At 39.1% G+C, this 19593-nt stretch overlaps 1 protein-coding gene across 5 annotated transcripts in view; it reads right to left on the reverse strand.

The window, feature by feature from the left end:
* The window catches only part of MAPK10 (mitogen-activated protein kinase 10), a 318476-nt gene that overhangs the window by 117704 nt on the left and 181179 nt on the right, over positions 1 to 19593 (reverse strand). For all 5 annotated transcript variants that reach the window (XM_075605802.1, XM_075605821.1, XM_075605793.1 and 2 more), the window contains exon 4: positions 2301 to 2430. In XM_075605802.1, the coding sequence (XP_075461917.1) occupies positions 2301 to 2430 (130 nt within the window). The remainder of the gene's footprint in view (positions 1 to 2300; positions 2431 to 19593) is intronic.

Below are 19593 nucleotides of genomic sequence, written 5' to 3' on the forward strand. Positions count from 1 at the left end.
TCACCTGTGGCAAATTGGCTCAAAATCTCTGTGCACTTTGCAGCACCTTTTGTGTCAGATTCAATGGATTGGGGAGTTTTCAGAGCTATTGTAACTGGGGCAACTCCGCACAACCCTGATTTTTTATTTTTTTATTTGTATATTTCTACAGTTATCTCTGATGAGGCTTATTGTATAAATCTATAATGTTTCATAATTTTATTATGTTTTGTAAGGAAAATATGCGGACACTTTTTAATAATTGTTTTTGTAAGGCTCTATTAAGTAATTATAATTCATTTTTTATAGAGACCTGTTTGTGTAAACCATGTTAGCCCTGTTTACCAATAGTATTTATGCACTATTCTTTGAATCTAGCTGCTGTCTGAAAATGCTCTTAACATTCAGCCAATTGTTTTTTGGATGTTTCACAGCTTTACCTACATTTATAATTAAATCCATATCAACATATATGTGCCATGTACTTTAATGCATACTTTTAAAAAGAATGAATGCAATGAGGATATACAATAACATGAATGTGTTTACAATAAATAACCAGAGCTATCAGTGGGATATCAATTAGGGTTCTAAATGTGCAGTAGTGATGAAGTTAACTCAAATAACCAGAATGCACCACAATGAAACTGCTATGAAAAGCTGTAAAGCATGCTGTTATAGTTTTGTAAATTAGCATTAAAGGTAGAGATGTGAATTAAAATCAGCTCCCAACATCGGCTGCTAGGTTTGATATAGCACCTTTTAAAGGTTCTACTGTATATTGAAATGCATTGCTATGCCATTTTGTTTTCTAATTTATTGCCACATTATGCATACGATGAATTAGTCAAATAAGCCGAAGGATAGTCTACGGAGGTGAACATATGGGGGTAGAATTAAAATAGGTTATTGTATTTGACAAGCAGATTTTGTACATGTTCACAGCAAAACTGTCTGTTGACTCCAAAAATAAATATATTGAGTTTCAAAGAAGCATGAAAAACACTATTTTCTCTATTCAGCCAATGCATTTTATATGGCTTTATGTCACAGAAAAATATACAGTGTGTATATCATCTCCAGCCCTTGCCAATCCAGTGCTGGATGAAGGCCTCCCTAATGATGTTCCAGGTACTGCCGTTGCAAGCCTCTCTCATTTTCTGATTTCATCCTCTGATCTCACTTTTGGTAATCGTCTTGGTCTTTTAACTTTTCTTGGAATTCAGTTGAGTACTATCGTAGTGCAATGACGATCATTTCTTCTTGCAATATGTCCGGCCCACTGCCATTTTAATCTCTTTACCCTTGTGGTGATGTCACAGGCTCTTGTTTAGTTTCGAATCCATTCAATCTTTTCCCTGTCTCTTCTGGGAATACCCAGTACTGTATATATCTCTTCAAACTTCTTTGAGTTGTCTGAAGCTTCTGAATTATCATCGCATTTAGGGTTAAAGTTTCACATCCATAGTGAGCATTGGAAGATTACACTGGTTGGAAACTTTCCTCTTTGGGCACAATGGAAGGTTCCCTTAAAAGATCATCTTGTTTCTTCCAAATATGCTCCATACCATCTTCATTCTACTGTTGATTTGTTTCAAAAGGTTATCATCCATTGCTACAGTAAGGTGACATTAAGCCTATTCTAATGAGATACACAATGCCCGTTGTTTTTGCATATAATTAGCTTTGTGGATATGAGTTCATCTCAGAGAAAATAACGTCCATTACGGAGCTAGATAAATAGCATTATGAACCCTGATTTAACTGAGCTTTGTGGATCTGGCCCTTGGTCAGTAAGAAGAGGGGCAGCAACTCTGTAAGTGTTCACAATCACCTAATTCTTCCCATTAAACTGTGTGAACTATTCAGTGATGGAAAGTACCACTAGTACTGCACACCAGTTGTGACATAGATAAAGGAGTATAACACTCAGCATGAAATACCAGTGACATAGAAGAGTTTAGGTGGGGTGGTGCCTAACCTGGCTGACTCCCAACCTCATTAGTATGTTTAACACATTAATAATGTTGCATTAGTTTGTTTTTCGATTATTACATCTTTGTCTGACAGGGATTTTTTGGTTAGGTTATAATCCAAATTGACCTCCCGCTTACAGCACATGTACGAAGTCTGGATATACTCTCCACAACATTTCCCTTACTGCCTTTAGCTTAATATTCTGTCTTTTTTTTATAGAGAAAAATATATGTCTTTCGGGTAAGACCTAAAATAAGATTTCCTAAGACACTTGAGAAAAATTGGAAATAAAAAATAATCTTATCAAACCACAATGAATGTAATGAGAAACAAGAGGAACTTACGTTTTTATGATTCACACACTTCATTAGGACCAGCTCTCTGTATGCCCGTTTGGCATGTGTTTGATTCTGAAATGGTCTGCTGAGCTTCTTAATGGCCACATTTCTATCAAGAACTGCATCATAGGCAGCGCTGAAAGAAACAACAGAGCGCAACATAAGTAAAGAGACATTTGGGCATTTAATTTTTTTACAGTTGATCAAATAGGGTCCACATAAGGACCTGTGTATCGTTCAGGAGAAAGATAGTTGAAAGGACATAGCCATTATATTAAAAATACAGCCCAGTTTAAATGATCAGACATATGGGAAAACATCACTTCCAGTTCAATATGTACAATGATTATAGTTATACTCCAGTGGTATATGACTCCGCCAGCACATATATTCCTTCTTCTTCTATCCCCTCATGAATATGATTGAAGGGCTCATATGGCAATATATGGTGGCATTATCCAATGATCCAATAATTCTTAAGAGAACTGATAAGATTTGTGTATGAGGTTCTTAGGGTACAACTCCCCTTTGACTTTTGGGTCCTTGCATTGGGTAAGGCCATATCCCTAGCACAGGTCCCAACACAAGATAATAAACCAAATTTTAACTGCAGAGAGATGTAAGATAGAGGCCTATTGGAAAAAATAAATGACCACCCGCTCCTCCCAGAATGTCCCAGATGCAAATTCAAATTTGGTTTATTTTCCCAATATAAAAACCTGTATATTTACACTAAACTATGGAAAAGGTTAACAATATTTGGTATCCTTGATTAGTCGTTGCATAGACCTGGGGGTCTATTTAGAGTTAATATTATGCTAATGTTTGCGGAGCCATGGTGCAAAATCAATGATTGGCCACAAATGGGAGTGTTGCTTCATACAAATGAAAGGTGTTAAGAAATAGAGAAGGGGCAGCTCAGTGAGTAAAGACACTGACTCTGGCACTGAAATTGAAGCAGGATAACCTGGTTCAATTTCCGGTGTCAGCTCCTGGTTACCTTGGGCATATCACTTTATCTTCCTGTGCCTCAGGCACCAAAAACATAGAATGTACGCTCTACAGGGCAAGGACTGTGTCTTCAAAATGTCTCTGTAAAGCGCTACTTAACACTAGCAGCGCTATACAAGAACAAACAATTATTATTATAATTATTATTATAGAGTAAAAATTGAGATTGCACAGGGGTCAAAAACATTACGACTTGAGAGGCACAAGTGAACATGGGCATATATCTGTTAAATACAGTTACAGTTAAATAATGAATATGGGCTTAAAGTGCAGTCTATCAGCTTTAATTGGAGGGTATTCACATCCAAATTGGAGGAAGGGTTTAGGAATTACATCTCTTTAATATGTAGCCCCCTCTTTTTCAAGGGACCAAAAGTAATTGGACAATTGACACAAAAACTGTTTCATGGACAAGTGTGGGCTATTCCTTCATTATTTCATCATCAATTAAGCAGGTAAAAGGTCTGGAGTTGATTCCAGGTGTGGCATTCGCATTTGGAAGCTGTTGCTGTGAACCCACAACATGCGGTCAAAGGAGCTCTCAATGCAAGTGAAACAGGGCATCCTTAGGCTGCAAAAAAAAAGAAAATCCATCAGAAAGATGGCAGGAACATTAGGAGTGGCCAAATCAACAGTTTGATACGTTCTGAGAAAAAAAGAACGCCCTGGTGAGCTCTGCAACACAAAAAGGCCTGGACGTCCATGGAAGACAACAGTGGTGGATGATCGTAGGATCCTTTCTATGGTAAAGAAAAACCTGTTCACAACATCCAGCCAAGTGAAGAACACTCTCCAGGAGGTAGGCATATCATTATCCAAGTCTACCATAAAGAGAAGACATCACGAGAGCAAATACAGAGGGTTTACCACAAGGTGTAAACCATTCATAAGCCTCAAGAATAGAAAGGCAAGATTAGACTTTGCCAAACAATATCTAAAAAAGCCGGCCCAGTTCTGGAACAGCATTCTTTGGACAGTTGAAACTAAGATCAACCTGTACCAGAGTGATGGGGAAAAAAAAGTATGGAGAAGGCTTGGAACGGCTCATGATTCAAAGCATACCACATCATCTGTAAAACACGGTGGAGGTAGTGTGATGGCATGGGCATGCATGGCTTACAATGGCACTGGGTCACTATTGTTTATTGATGATATGACAGAAGACAGAAGCAGACGGATTAATTCTGAAGTGTATAGGGATATATTGTCTGCTCAGATTTAGCCAAATTCAGCGAAGTTGATTGGACTGCGCTTCACTTTACAGATGGACAATGACTCAAACATACTGCGAAAGCAATCCAGGAGTTTTTTAAGGCAAAGAAGTGGAATTTTCTGCAATGGCCGAGTCAATCACCTGATCTCAACCTAATCGAGCATGCATTTCACTTGCTGAAGACAAAACTTAAAGCAGAAAGACTCATGAACAAACAACAACTGAAGACAGCTGCAGTAAAGGCCTGCAAAGAATCACAAAGTAGGAAACCCAGCGTTTGGTGATGTCCATACATTCCAGACTTCAAGCAGTCATTGCCTACAAAGGATTCTCGACAAAGTATTAAAAATGAACATTTTATTTATGATTGTGTTAATTTGTCCAATTACATTTGAGCCCCTGAAATAAGGGGACTGTGAATGAAAATGGTTGCAATTCCTAAACGTTTCATACGATATTTTTGTTCAACCCCTTGAATGACAAGCTGAAAGTCTGCACTTCTATTGCATCTCGGTTGTTTAATTTCGAATCCATTGTGGTGGCGTACAGAGCCAAAATTATGAAAATTGTGTCAGTGTCCAATTATTTCCGGACCTAACTGTAGCACTTTTTTAAAGTGAAACTTCTATGCTGGCACCTACCATATGAAAAAATTTCCTTGGAGTAAATCTCCTTGTTGGAGACGGAAGTGTAGTCCTGGAAGTGACGTCACTGCTGGCAGAAGAGGCCGTTATGGCACCTGGCGCGCATACAGAGGCCTCCCACGCTTGGCGCGCATGCGCAGCAGCCGTTCCTGACATCACAGCGTGCCACATCCGGGCGCACCTGCGCAGTAGGCACCACATCCGGGCGCACCTGTGCAGTACGCGCCATGAGACGTGCTGCGTCCAGCCTGCGCAGGGAGCATTTGCACAATAGCCGCTGGTGCCGCGCACACACCACAGGTACTGGCGCCACCACAGACACACACGCACACATGTACACAGGGACAGAGAGACACACAAACACAGAGACGCACACACACATACACAGAGACACACACACACACACACAGATGCACACACACACAGAGACGCACACACACACTCACACACAGAGAGACACACAGAGACACAGACACACACACAGAGACGCCGGCACACAAACAGAGACACACACACACATACGCGCACACACACAAAGACAGAGACAGACACAAACACACACAGAGACACATACGCACACGAGGAATTCACAGTTACTATAGATATAGAAGTACAAATAGGTAAAATAGGGGCTATGTGTCGCGCATGCGCGTTCTAAGTCAAACTTCTTCGCGTTTTGGCACTAAAATTGCGTTTTGATTTTTAATTAAAAATGATCACCATCACATATACAATTTCTGTGACAAAACAGTGACAAAACACATTGAAGTTCACTTAAAACACACACGCACACATGTACACAGGGACAGAGAGACACACAAACACAGAGACGCACACACACATACACAGAGACACACACACACACACAGATGCACACACACACAGAGACGCACACACACACTCACACACAGAGAGACACACAGAGACACAGACACACACACAGAGACGCCGGCACACAAACAGAGACACACACACACATACGCGCACACACACAAAGACAGAGACAGACACAAACACACACAGAGACACATACGCACACGAGGAATTCACAGTTACTATAGATATAGAAGTACAAATAGGTAAAATAGGGGCTATGTGTCGCGCATGCGCGTTCTAAGTCAAACTTCTTCGCGTTTTGGCACTAAAATTGCGTTTTGATTTTTAATTAAAAATGATCACCATCACATATACAATTTCTGTGACAAAACAGTGACAAAACACATTGAAGTTCACTTAAAATGCACGTGCTCGGCACACACAATTTTTTAACAAATTGCTTATTGGCTTTATGTGGCTGCATATACAGACTTTTAGAGATTTATACAGATCACAACTTTATTATGGGACATTTAGGATTGACATATCCTTTCCGACATTTAAGATATTTGCTATTACATTAAAGTCCACTGGGGCCACCTTTTTCAAGTATTACTCTGATGCACTGATTTGTGGATTCATTTTTATTTTTTTTCTAGCATGTGCCGAGCAGACTGCAGAGGCTGGCAGAGAGACAGAGATAAATGAAGAGATAATACATTATTATTTAAATTATAATTTCATTATATGTTAAATGTAATTACTAGACTTCTCTTGTAATTGTTAAGTAATTAGGCAGAGACAAGCCACCCACCCTCTATCTTGCATCAATCCGTTCCAGTGCAGACTAGTTCTATATGTATTTGGTAGCTGGGACTGGATAATATTCTGATACATTCTTTTTTTTTAACCACCACCTGACCTGTCTCCGCTCTACTCATTTTATATACCAGTCAATCCGTTCCAGTTGAGTAGAGCAATAACTAGCCCAACAATTGCTTATCTGTGTTGGTGCCTGATTGTGTTTGTGATTTTATATATAGTATGTATATATAGTTGCATTAGCAGTTAAAACCCTTATCTGTTGATATATATAATACAATTGTATAAATACTTTATATACTGTAGTAGGCATAGAGAAGGAAATCGTCCCATCTGACCCGTCTATCAGTGCCATTCTCGTTAGATTGCTTTTTTAACAGACTTATTTGTTACTTATTTTAGGTAAGCATCGATACCATCTGACCTGTCTCAACTCACTCTACTAGTATATACTTCAGGAGTGGCGCGCAAACTTTTTTTGCAGCCCCCCCCCTGCCTACTCCTCTCCGTTCTGAGCCCCCCCTCCTTACCTCGCGCGACACGTAACCCACAGCATCATTTGATGCGTGCGACATCACGTTACATGACCCCGCGGCATAATTTGATGTCATGTTGCCATGGACACGAGAAACGCCGGCAGAGTCCAGGTACGTTTTAGAGTTGCAGGGGCCTCACACAATCCCCTGGCATTTAATTTAAATGACTCAGGGAAGAGCGCGGGACCTCTGGAACCGCCTGCGCCCCCCAGAAAAATCCAGTGCCCCTCCTGGGGGGCGCTCCCCCCACTTTGCACACAGCTGTACTGTACAGTATATATATATATATATATATATATATATATATATATATATATATATATATAAACAGGGCTTTTTGTGATGGTCTGTTACTATATACGTAGAGAGACAATTGATTGAACTTTTCAATGTATATTCTGAATTGTTACTAAATGAAGAAAAGGTATCCGACAGATGAAGATGTCTACACATTAAACATCTGGATCTGCCACATTGGCCCCACATTGCCTCTTGGCCCCAAGTAGGCTTAGTGATGCTACAGTTGAGAATAGAGGTTTACAACTAGCGTCTGTAAATAAAAAATGTGGCAGATCCAGATGTTTAATGTGAAGACATCTTCATCTGTCAGATACTTCATTTAGTAACAATTCAGAATATACATTGAAAAGTTCAATCAATTGTCTCTCTACGTATATAGTATATGTTTTGTCCTGTTCATGCAACTTGCAATATGTGGGACGTACTAAAAGAGCACTGTGCGTTAGATTCCTCGAACATAGACGTTCCATTATTAAGGGAGTACTGGCGCACAGTGTTCCTCGACATTTTTCACAAGTGCATTCAAAGGACCCCAAGGGACTTGTTATTATGGGTATTGAGAGTATTCCTAGTACTTTATTAGGTGGGGATAGATTTAAGACACTTTGTATGAGAGAATCTTTTTGGATATATTCACTCGGTACACTCTCTCCTAGAGGTCTAAACGAATGTCTGGATACAAGTACTCTAGTTTAGTGTCCTGTTTTTGCTGTTCTCTGCCTCACTGCTCTGGTTGCTCTATTGGTTCCTCTCCCCCTATCTAAGGATGGGGTTCTGTGTTTTGGAGGGGTTTCCTCTACAATATATATATATTTTTGATCAGGTATTATCTTTATGTCAATCCAGTTTTTTCTTTAATAATTTTAGTAACATTTTATTAATCTACTATTAGGCTATATGTTCTTCTTTTTTATTAATTATATGTAATATATTATTATGGTATGATAATATTCTTTTATAATTTAGATTTATTGATTGTTTTGTGAATGTTCTCATCACACATAAGGAGTTAAATATGGTAATAATTTTCAATTTTTATTTTTCATATTATATCATGTAGTGGTAATTAGTTGTTTGTGTTATATTATATTATTATATTAAGTTATAGTTTGGTAATAAAATTATTATAGGTTTAAGTTCCAAATTTTATTTGGTATATATGCATTCATCCATGTCTGATGAAACTTAGTTTGGCATTAGTAAGATAGCTTTTTCATCTCAACTAACACTTATAAGTGTTAATTGAGATGAATTGTATTAAATCAATTAGTTTAAGTCATTCTCAGTGTGTGGTGTGAACAACATAAGTATTGATGTTTTTTGTTGTTATGAATTGTTATGCTATGAATTGTGGCAATTTTTAATTGTATATGCCTCGTGGTGACCACCTCCTCTTCAACCTATGGTAATCATTACAGATGTAGTAGACTTCAGGTCTACTGAAGAAGTGCTGCAATTTTGGACATGCTCCAACTGTCTGTGGCTTTCCTTTCTTACAGTAGCCATGTGTATTTGCGACTCCAAGCTCACAAAGATACAGTATATCTTCCAAAATCTATGCCACGTAGCCAAACTACTATAACATATTCCTGTTTATCAATAATGCCTTAGTACAGATGAGTCACAGTGTGGGGAGTACATTTCTAATTTTAACTTTTAAACTACAGTTTTATTTCCTAATGCAGGACGGTTGCATCGAACAGTTATGAGCTATATATACTTTACTATACTTTAATGATATACTTAATTTATCTTGCATCGGAGGCATTATAGTACTTGTGCCTGTGCTGCCTGAATTAATTATTGGCAAATATACAATTTATTATTATTATGGGAGAAAAATAAATGTGCAAAATAATCTGTACAGCGCGGATAGTAAAATGTGAATGTTCCTTCTGTTCATGGTAAGTGATTCAGAAGGAGTTTTAGAAACGTTAGTTGCCAAGATACTGTATGTAATGTCACGAACAATATGCTTAACAGGAAGTTTTATTGTAAATATCTATTTTTTCCACATTCCATAAATATGTATGTTTGTATTAAGGCACTCAGGAACAACGTAGGAGGTTTTACCATTTGTAGGAAGTATTAGGCTATTCGAGGGCAATACTATTTAACAAAGCACTTGCCAGCTTGAAACGCGTTAGGGGGACTTTTTTATAGTCTTCTGTTTTTTAATCATGTTCTAATAAAGATTTTTTTCTGTTTGCCTGCGCCCTCCAGCCCTTTGTTTTTTCTTAATTTTGAGCAGTGCCCCGCCTTCTTTGTTCCTGTCTTCAATCAAGTGACTTTGGACTGTGATCATTGAGTTATCGTTGTGGTGTAACATTGGAGCGGCTGCATACAGGTTAGGGACGAGACCCCAATGAGCTCCGTATTCTGGTATTCCCTGCGGTCTCGTTCATACCAGCATCGGGGCCAGCCATACACCTAGGTGGCACATTATATCTATTTACTTCTATCATTAGTTATGTCTCATATGATTGATTCAATAAGCCAGCTACTGTATATTCTGAAGGAGGCACCAGATTTATTTGCAGAACATTTTTTCATATATTCTGAATGTTTGCTGTGGATCTTGTTGCACTGACTTTTGGATTTGTTTCCACACAACACACGACCTCTCACTTTCACTAGTGTGTGCCAGGAGCTGGGCTTCATTTCTGGGTGGGCCCAGTTTCAGACACGCATCGCCTGGAAAAAGAGGCCCGGCATGAGAGAGAGATCCACAGCAGCTGGGAAGAACCGAGGCACCAGAGGTCTGAGACCACCAGCAAGGTAAGTGTGTGTGTTTGTATTTTGTGTGTGTGGAGGGGGAAGGGAGGGATTATTGTAGTGTGTGTGTGTGTGTGTGTGTGTGTGTGTGTGTGTGTGTGTGTGTGTGTGTGTGTGTGTGTGTGTGTGTGTGTGTGTGTGTGTGTGTGTGTGTGTGTGTATGTGTGTGTGTGGCCAGAGGGAGAATGAGTGTGAGGAAGGGGATTGAGGGAGTGGGATTCAGTGAGGGGGTAATTTTGTGAAAGTGGAGGGGGTAGAGTGGAAGAGGAAAGAGGGAGGTGGGGGAGTGAGAGAGTGGATGGTGGGACATCAGGTGTAGAGTGAGTGAGGAAAAGAGGGAAAGAGTGAGAGAAATACATGGGAAGAGGGGGGATAGAGGAGTTGGCTCGTGAGGTGTGAAAGTAGGGGGGCTCGCATGGCCACCAATGCGGTCAGGGTGAGGGGGGTTGGCCAAAACTCTAGTCCTGAGCCCCAGGGCATCTCTCGGCGGCCCTGTCTGTTGCAATGCTCCATCCTGATAGTGTTCAAGCATTTCCACTTACTGTAATTTGTCCCATCTAAAAAGCAACATTTAACATTGGCTCTTTATGAATTATTGTCTGTCCTGCTTCTACCTACACAAGCATTTTTTAATAGTCAGAGTCCCATAGCACCACAAAGGGACTATTCCTTACAAAAATATTTATCAGGAACTTCTATGTGTTGAAACACAATCAGTTTCCTACTTAGACAATGTATAATAAATTAATTTAGGAATGAAATGTGTTTAGGGAATGTCCAGTATGTACGTCAAATGTTTACATTTGGGAAATGTAGAATTAGTTAACTCATAAACAAAACACTGCACCATGTACTTTTATTATTAACTGGCATATCATATCACAAACCATTTTCTGGAATTTATTGATGGAGGTCAGGTGCCTTTTAGAACAATTAATTTCACATTGCGTGGCATTGCATTCTATTTCTATCCATGCTTCTCCTCTTTGCTTCTGGGGATATCTCACCCAATCCTGGTCCCTGCCTTATTTCTACATGCTCTTGTCCTCGCCTGCCAAATGCAACATCTACTCCTTCTGGTGTCAACCCCTCCAACCTCATACCCACCCCCTACCACGCTCCCTCCTATCTCCCTTTCTCCTGTGCCCTATGGCATGCTTGCTCCCTTTCTAACAAGTTCCTCTCTGTGTGTGACTTCTTTCTCTCACTCTCTGCTCCTTTTTGCTATAACTGAGACCTGGCTCACTCAGTCTGACTCTGCTCTGGAAGCTGCCTTCCCTTATGGTGGCCTATCTTTCTCCCATACTCCATGCCCTAATGGCAGGGATGGAGGTGTGGGGCTCCTCCTCTCTTCTCTCTGCCGTTACCGAACTTTCTATTCCTCTCTCTCTCTTGCTTTTCCCTCCTTTGAGGCTCACACTGTCCAGATCTTCTCTCCCTGCCCATGTGGCTGTCATCTATCGCCCACCTACCTCTACTCATCCCACTTCTTCCTTTTTCTCTCACTTTGAATCCTGGCTTTATTTCTTTCTCTCCTCAGACTCCCCTGTTCTTCTCCTTGGGGACTTCAACTGCCACATTGATGACCCCTCTCTCCCTTGGGCTTCCCGCTTTCTCTCTCTCTCTAACCTCTTCTTTTGGCCTTCAACAGTGGACTGCAGCCAGCAGCCACAAGGATGGCCACTACCTAGATCTGGTTTTCACTAAACTTTTCTCTCTGATTTCTCCATTTCCCCCTTTCCTCTTTCTGACCATCACCTCATCTCATTTTCTCTCTCTCGCTTCTCTATCTACCCCTAGTTTCTGCATAAACCTGCGCTCTAATAACCTACCAGCCTTTGATTCCATTTTCCGCTCCTCCCTCTCCTCTCTCAGTTCTGCTCCAGACCCTGACAACCTGGTCAGGAACTACAACTCTGCCTTATCCACCTCTCTTGATCTACTTGATCTATGCCCCACTTTCTCTATGCCATCCTCGCCCTTCTAACCCCAGACCCTGGCTAAATTCCCACATGTGCATGCTGCGTTCCTTCACTCGTTCGTCTGAACGCCTCTCTCGCAGACTTACTTCACTACAAATTTATGCTATCATGTTTCAACTCTGCCCTCTCTCAGGATAAACCAATCTACTTTACTTCCATAATCAACACGCACAAGTCTAACCCACGCCAACTCTTCTCTGTCTTTGAAACTCTTCTCAAACCACCCTCAGCTGCCTCCTCTTCTTCCTCCATCTCACCTCAGGACTTTGCTGACTATTTTTAGGAAAGGTGGAATCCATACATCAGAACATCCCCTCTGTTTCCTCCTCCCATCCTACACCACTTCCTACTGTAACTCTTCTCCTGCCTTCCTTGACACTTTTTCCGCTGTCTCAGAGGAGGATGTGTCACTGTTGATCTCCTCTTCTCCCTCTACCACTTGCCCTCTACTATAATCCCTACGCTCACACACTGGAAACGTGGGCAGGTAAATGGCAAATGAGGTTTAATACAGATAAATGTAAGGTTATGCATTTGGGATGCAAGAATAAAAAGGCGACTTACAAATTAAATGGAGATATATTGGGGGAATCCTTGATGGAGAAGGATTTAGGAGTGCTTGTAGACAGCAGGCTTAGCAATAGTGCCCAATGTCATGCAGTAGCTGCAAAGGCAAACAAAATCTTATCTTGCATCAAACGGGCAATGTATGGAAGGGAAGTAAACATAATTATGCCCCTTTACAAAGCATTAGTAAGACCACACCTTGAATATGGAGTACAATTTTGGGCACCAATCCTAAGAAAAGACATTATGGAACTAGAGAGAGTGCAGAGAAGAGCCACCAAATTAATAAAGGGGATGGACATTCTAACTTATGAGGAGAGGCTAGCTAAATTAGATTTATTTACATTAGAAAAGAGGCGTCTAAGAGGGGATATGATAACTATATACAAATATATTCAGGGATAATACAAGGAGCTTTCAAAAGAACTATTCATCCCACGGGCAGTACAAAGGACTCGGGGCCATCCCTTAAGGTTGGAGGAAAGGAAATTTCACCAGCAACAAAGGAAAGGGTTCTTTACAGTAAGGGCAGTTAAAATGTGGAATTCATTACCCATGGAGACTGTGATCGCAGATACAATAGATTTGTTCAATCTTTTTAGATGGGAAAGGTATACAGGGATATACCAAATAAGTATACATGGGAAGGATGTTGATCCAGGGATTAATCCGATTGCCAATTCTTGGAGTAAGGAAGGAATTAATTTTCCCCTTAATGGGGTTTTTTGTTTGCCTTCCTCTGGATCAATAAGTAAGTATAGATATAGAATAAAGTATCTGTTGTCTAAATTTAGCATAGGTTGAACTTGATGGACGTACGTCTTTTTCAACCTCATCTACTATGTAACTATGTAACATTTTTAACTCCTCCCTCTTCTCTGATACCTTTCCCTCCTCCTTCAAACATGCAACAGTTAAACCATTACTCAAAAACAGCAAGCTTGACCCTACCTGTCTTTCTAGCTATCAACCTGTCTCCCTACTGCCTTTTGCCTCTAAACTCCTTGACGTCTTGTGTTCTCTCGCTTTCTCCTCTTTCTCAACGCCTATTCTCTCCTAAACCCTCTACAATTTGGATTCTGCACTGCTCTCTCAACTAAAACAGCCCTTCCTAAAATTACTAATGACCTCCATGCTGCCAAAGACAGTGGTTATTACACTGCTCATATTGCTCGACGTCTCTGCAACATTTGACATGTTGACCACCCTCTTCTCCTCCACATTCTCCATACTCTTGGTATTCGTAACAAAGCTCTATCCTGGATCTCCTCTTACCTCTCCCATCATACTTTCAGTTTCTCTTCTGCTAACACCTCCTCTTTTCCCTCTACACTTCCCCCCTCTTTGACCTCATCTCCTCCTATGGATTCAACATCCATTTTTTTGCAGATTACACCCAAAGCTATTTCTCTATCCTCACCTGAACTTTCCACCCGTATCTCTGCCTGCTTTTATGCCATTTACCACCTCCCTAGTTCAATTGTCTCCACTGTCCACACTTTCAGACCCATCACCATGACACCGACAGGACTAAATCCAGAGACCTGACCATAACCCCTGCCCACCAACCAAACAAGCTCTCAATGCACCTAACCCATAGCTCAATCATAATGTTTCCACCCTACCCACAACAATAACATTTTAACAATTAATCTATAATCTAATCTATATGTAACCACACCTTTGTTTTAAAAATGAATGTACAGTACAGCACCCCGGATAAGGACCCTATATAAATGTTGTTATAAATAAATAAATAAATCGGAATTTGTTTACATTTTCCTTGTATTTGTATGAACCTATTTTGAAAGATATTTTTTGACACTCATAACTTTTTTATTTACATTGTATAATAATTTAAGCATTCTGTTGGCTAAACTTTCATCTTGGGTGTGATACTTTTGCTTCTATAAGCAGCATTCAAAGAAACAATGGTTAAGCATACAAAATACCATATATGTTTATTACAACAAAAAAAACCTGCAAACCAGATTGCTTATCTTATCATCACTGGTCATCACATAGTTAAATTAAGTGTAATACACTCATTCTAAAACCCATAACCCTAACTGATACCTTTGCTTCAAACATACATCATTTAGAATTTGACATTTTTGTTCTTCTCTTGGACCTTTTTCAATAGTTCAGGAGAATGACTGAAATGGCAGGTGATGAATGATGTACATCTGTAGCCTATTCTCTACAGTAGGGTTGGACAAAATACGTCCGGCCTGCCAAATGAATCTATCCGGTACCCTCTCTGGGGAGTAGGGGAGCATGTGGAGGAGAAGCTGGTAAGGACCTACATTAAGTTTGTCTCCCGCAAAGCTGACTAAAGCTTGTGAAGTGACTGCCAGACAAAATATTTATCCAACCCTTGCTCTACAGTTATAATACCAAGTCTATGTTTGCTTTTCTAGATACAGTAGGCATAGAGAATGCAAACCAATCAAAAGAGTAAAATGTATCTTCCAAACCTTGGGATTGGCATCTCCTTCCATATTCTGCGAGTATACTGTAGTCATTAACAGTAAGTATGACAATTACAGTATTATTTATTACTGTGAGTGGATCAATAATGACTATTGCACTTTACTGTAGTTAATATGCTCCCTTAGGGAGGATTTCTATAGACACAAGAAGAAACAGAAAAGAAAAGGGAAGGCAGAAAGGTACACAGAGCACAGGGGAGGTAAAGAGTGCACCAATCAGTAGGGGAGGGTAAAATAACTAGTATGGTGGCCTACATATAAAACTTCCAAACTTCAATTCTAGGAATATCCATTTACCATGATAATATGGAGTCATCTAAAAGTCTGTTGCAAACTCTGTGACACATACCATGTGTTTATTGCATATGACCCAACCCCTAAGATATTCCTGGTAGTTTAAGGCATTCTACAGTATGTCTCAAACACATATATAACACCTCTGAATGGAAAGAAGACAGGAATGTCTAATTTAATCATTTGTGGATACGTCGTTAACTCAGGGAACAAAAAATCTGTTCCTGTTTTAGGTAACATTACGTTATGTTCCCTGGTTTAACTGAGCTTAGTGCATCTAGACTTAAGTGAGTTATTCATCAAACTGCAATAGTGTCAATTTGGGCCCTAAAGAATGAAAACTGCCATTGAATTTAGTGGGTGTTTCCATATTTGGACCGGATTAGCACTATCGCTGTTCAATTAATTAAATTAATGTAATATGTTTGGGAGACCTATGTGAGACTTGTAAATGAGACTCTTGAGTGCTTTTGGTCTTTCATATAATGAAATATTGCATTGTGTTAACCTGAAGATTAGATAATAATCTCAAGAGTAACCTTTATTACCTATCTAATCTGTAAAGTTTTTAGGCAAATCATTGTGTACATGTGTTAAGCATGAATCCTATATATAGTTTTTTCGGAACCATTCGTCAGGTTACTCTGGAGAAATTGGTATTTAAAACCTGAAAAAAATATACTTTCTTGCAGTAGATTGTGTCATGTCATGTCATACAGTATTAATGCCCATACTATACCACAGATGGAAATCTGAGAGATCCATTTCTGTAGATCTACTGTACAAAAACGGTTAGGGAAAACATTCAAATGAATTACTCATCTGTATTTTCCCATTGCATATCCTCTCCTAACCATTCAAACACAATCATCTACAGTACCAGATTTCAGCAGACAATCAGTAACCTTTTGCTGCCAGATATAATACACGTGGCGGAAATCCATTATTTGTGTCTTTGTGTATGACTGAAAATGAAATCATGCATCTCTAAATACTATTCTCAAGGGTTAAAAACCCAAACCCCAATGTGCCTTCACAGTAGCTGATTTCATGAAACAAATTAAGTACAAAGTGTACAGTTGGTATCAAAGCCTTATTCTACCAGAATAAACATTTGATAGAATTGCAATATTTACAGTACATGGACTACCCTGGGGGAAACTAGTGAATAACATTTTTAATATATCAGCTATTCCCTGAAAGTTTTGTGTTTATCAGGCAGAAGAGGCATTTGAGTCATTTCAGAAGATCTCCAATACTTTCTGACATCTGGAATATTGGGCATTGAACCATTTAATTCATGGACCTTCTCAGGGCAAGGTTCTATGGATTATTATTACTGTATTTTACAACACAGCTTTGATTTGCAAAATGAAGTAACCTTTGTCAAGATACTTTATCTTTTATGCCTCCGATGCCAAAATATTTGTTTGAAAACCCTTGGGGCAATGACCCATTGTGACTGCAAAGTCTATACATAATGCACTGTATACATTACTAGTTCTATATAAAATGAATGTTATGTTAACGCGTGAAATCCAATCTTTTTGGTTAATCACTTTATTGCATGGTCAGTTATTTTCAGGGCATATTATTTCTGCAGTTTCTGTAATCAGATGATTTCCATGTACAGTGTTTGCAAAAATGAGAGTTGATGTGAAGATAGACTAGAAGACACACATTTAATCCTATAGATATGCATGCATATTCTGGTAGTTCTAACGGGCTTATTTTTAATGAATAAATCATTTGAATTAAGTACAACCATTTTTGTGCATTTTTGCAAACTTGCATCTAAATTCAAATGTGCAGCAGCAAAATGTGTATATTAAAATGATTGCAGATGTTGTTATTTAAACATTGTGACAAAACCCTGTTTGAAGCATGTATTTGGCTAATCCTTTTGGGTCTCCTGACACAATATTTTTGTGCAAGAACAATCAATTTTGAATAGATTAAAGAAATAATCTTGTATACTTCAGACTATGGTCACAAATAAATACAGTAAAACAGGAACACATGCCTCTCATTTAGTGAACTATCTAACAATTTATCATTTAAATAAAATATCAGCATCGTTTTTTTTAATAATACAAAGTAAACTCCACCCACCTCCCACACATTCCTAACTCTCCTCACATACTAGTCTGCATAAATGTAAAGTGTTCAAAACTATCGCAGCCTTGCATCTTAAATATGAAAATGAATTACGGCAAAAGGGGACATGGTGTGCTCATTTGCATGTCATTTCCCAGAATCCCTTGCTGCAGTGGAAGCGCTGTATGCTAGGTGATACTGGTGAAAGGCAGGGTTGCAGACCTGTCTAAGACATGTGAATGTGCTCACAAATGACACACACACTCAACCTTGAAGAAGTCGGCGCAACAGCTGACGAAACGCATTGAATTACGTCACTGTGTCCAGCAGTTGTTTGTGGGAGGAGTGTGGATCAAAGAGTGAGGAGTGGAATACATTCAAGTTTATGCCGGTATACCTATTGGGAGTTCACCGCTTTACATTCAGTGTGGCTGAGTCTGATATTCTCCTGTTACAACGGAGATCACACATTGCAGTGTGCAACTTTGAAACTTCAGATCTGTAGCAGGCTGGGAGAAACAGGAATAGAAGTGAAGTGGAGCAAAGGTGCACTGCAATTGGAGAAGTACTTAGAAAAAATATTGGGCAAACTCCAAAATAAAATAGAGGGTAGTTAATGAGTAAATTCACAGATGGATGAGCATGACAACGGCACCAAACGCGTTTCATCCCGCAGGATGATAATGATTAATGTTCCCTATATTTTCAATTGCTATGTAGGATTGCGCTTTTTTTCTCTATTTTCAAGATTATATATATATATATATATAATCTTGAAAATAGAGAAAAAAATAGAGAAATATATATATATAGATATATAATCTTGAAATAGAGAAAAATATATATATATAGATATATAATCTTGAAATAGAGAAAAAAAGCGCAATCCTACATAGCAATTGAAAATATAGGGAACATTTATTGTAAAACAACAAAGGCTTGGTTATATAATGTGCTCACAAGTGATCTTTTTATTTGCTATATATATACACACACACACACACACACACACACACACACACACACACACACACACACACACACACACACACACACACACACACACACACACACACACACATCTGTAGACTTTTTTCTTTCCAGCTACTACTGAAATTAGTGGGTTGCCTTATATGTAGCATGTGAGCAATATTAATATCACAGTTATCTCTGATTGGCCAGCTATCATGCTGCTCATTCTGGGAGATGCAGTTTTTCAACCAAAAACAAACTAAGCTATCATAGAGGGTATAAATACCACTTAGGATTGGTCCCTGGCTGCAGTGGAAGAACTGTATGCTAAGAGATAATGGGGAAAGCCAGTGTTGCAGACCTGTCTGACACGTCAATGTGCTCACAAGTGATATTTTAATTTACGATGCAATATCAAGCCTTTGTGGGGGAAAAAAGTGCATTTGCTGCAGTGAGGATATACGTGGAATGACAACACATCTCTTTAATAAAACAAATGTCTCGTGACAGTGAATAACACAAGATTTTTTTTAAGTACAAGCTTGGCACATCATGAAACTGAGTTTCCTGGGTCTGGAAAAGTAAGGTCAACTTGGGATGGTACTAGGGGGCACGGAGTACTACTACTTTTCTTCTTTATAAACCCAGATTGTCACTAATTTTTATATTTACAATAAACAGTATATATTTATATACACTTACAATTCCGGTTTCTTATTTTAAATATAGGACTTAATTGATTAGTTTGTATTGTTTATTTACTTCTCCCCTTTCTATT

This window comes from Ascaphus truei, chromosome 1, assembly GCF_040206685.1.
Source record: "Ascaphus truei isolate aAscTru1 chromosome 1, aAscTru1.hap1, whole genome shotgun sequence".
In the NCBI taxonomy this organism is placed as follows: Eukaryota; Metazoa; Chordata; class Amphibia; order Anura; family Ascaphidae; genus Ascaphus; species Ascaphus truei.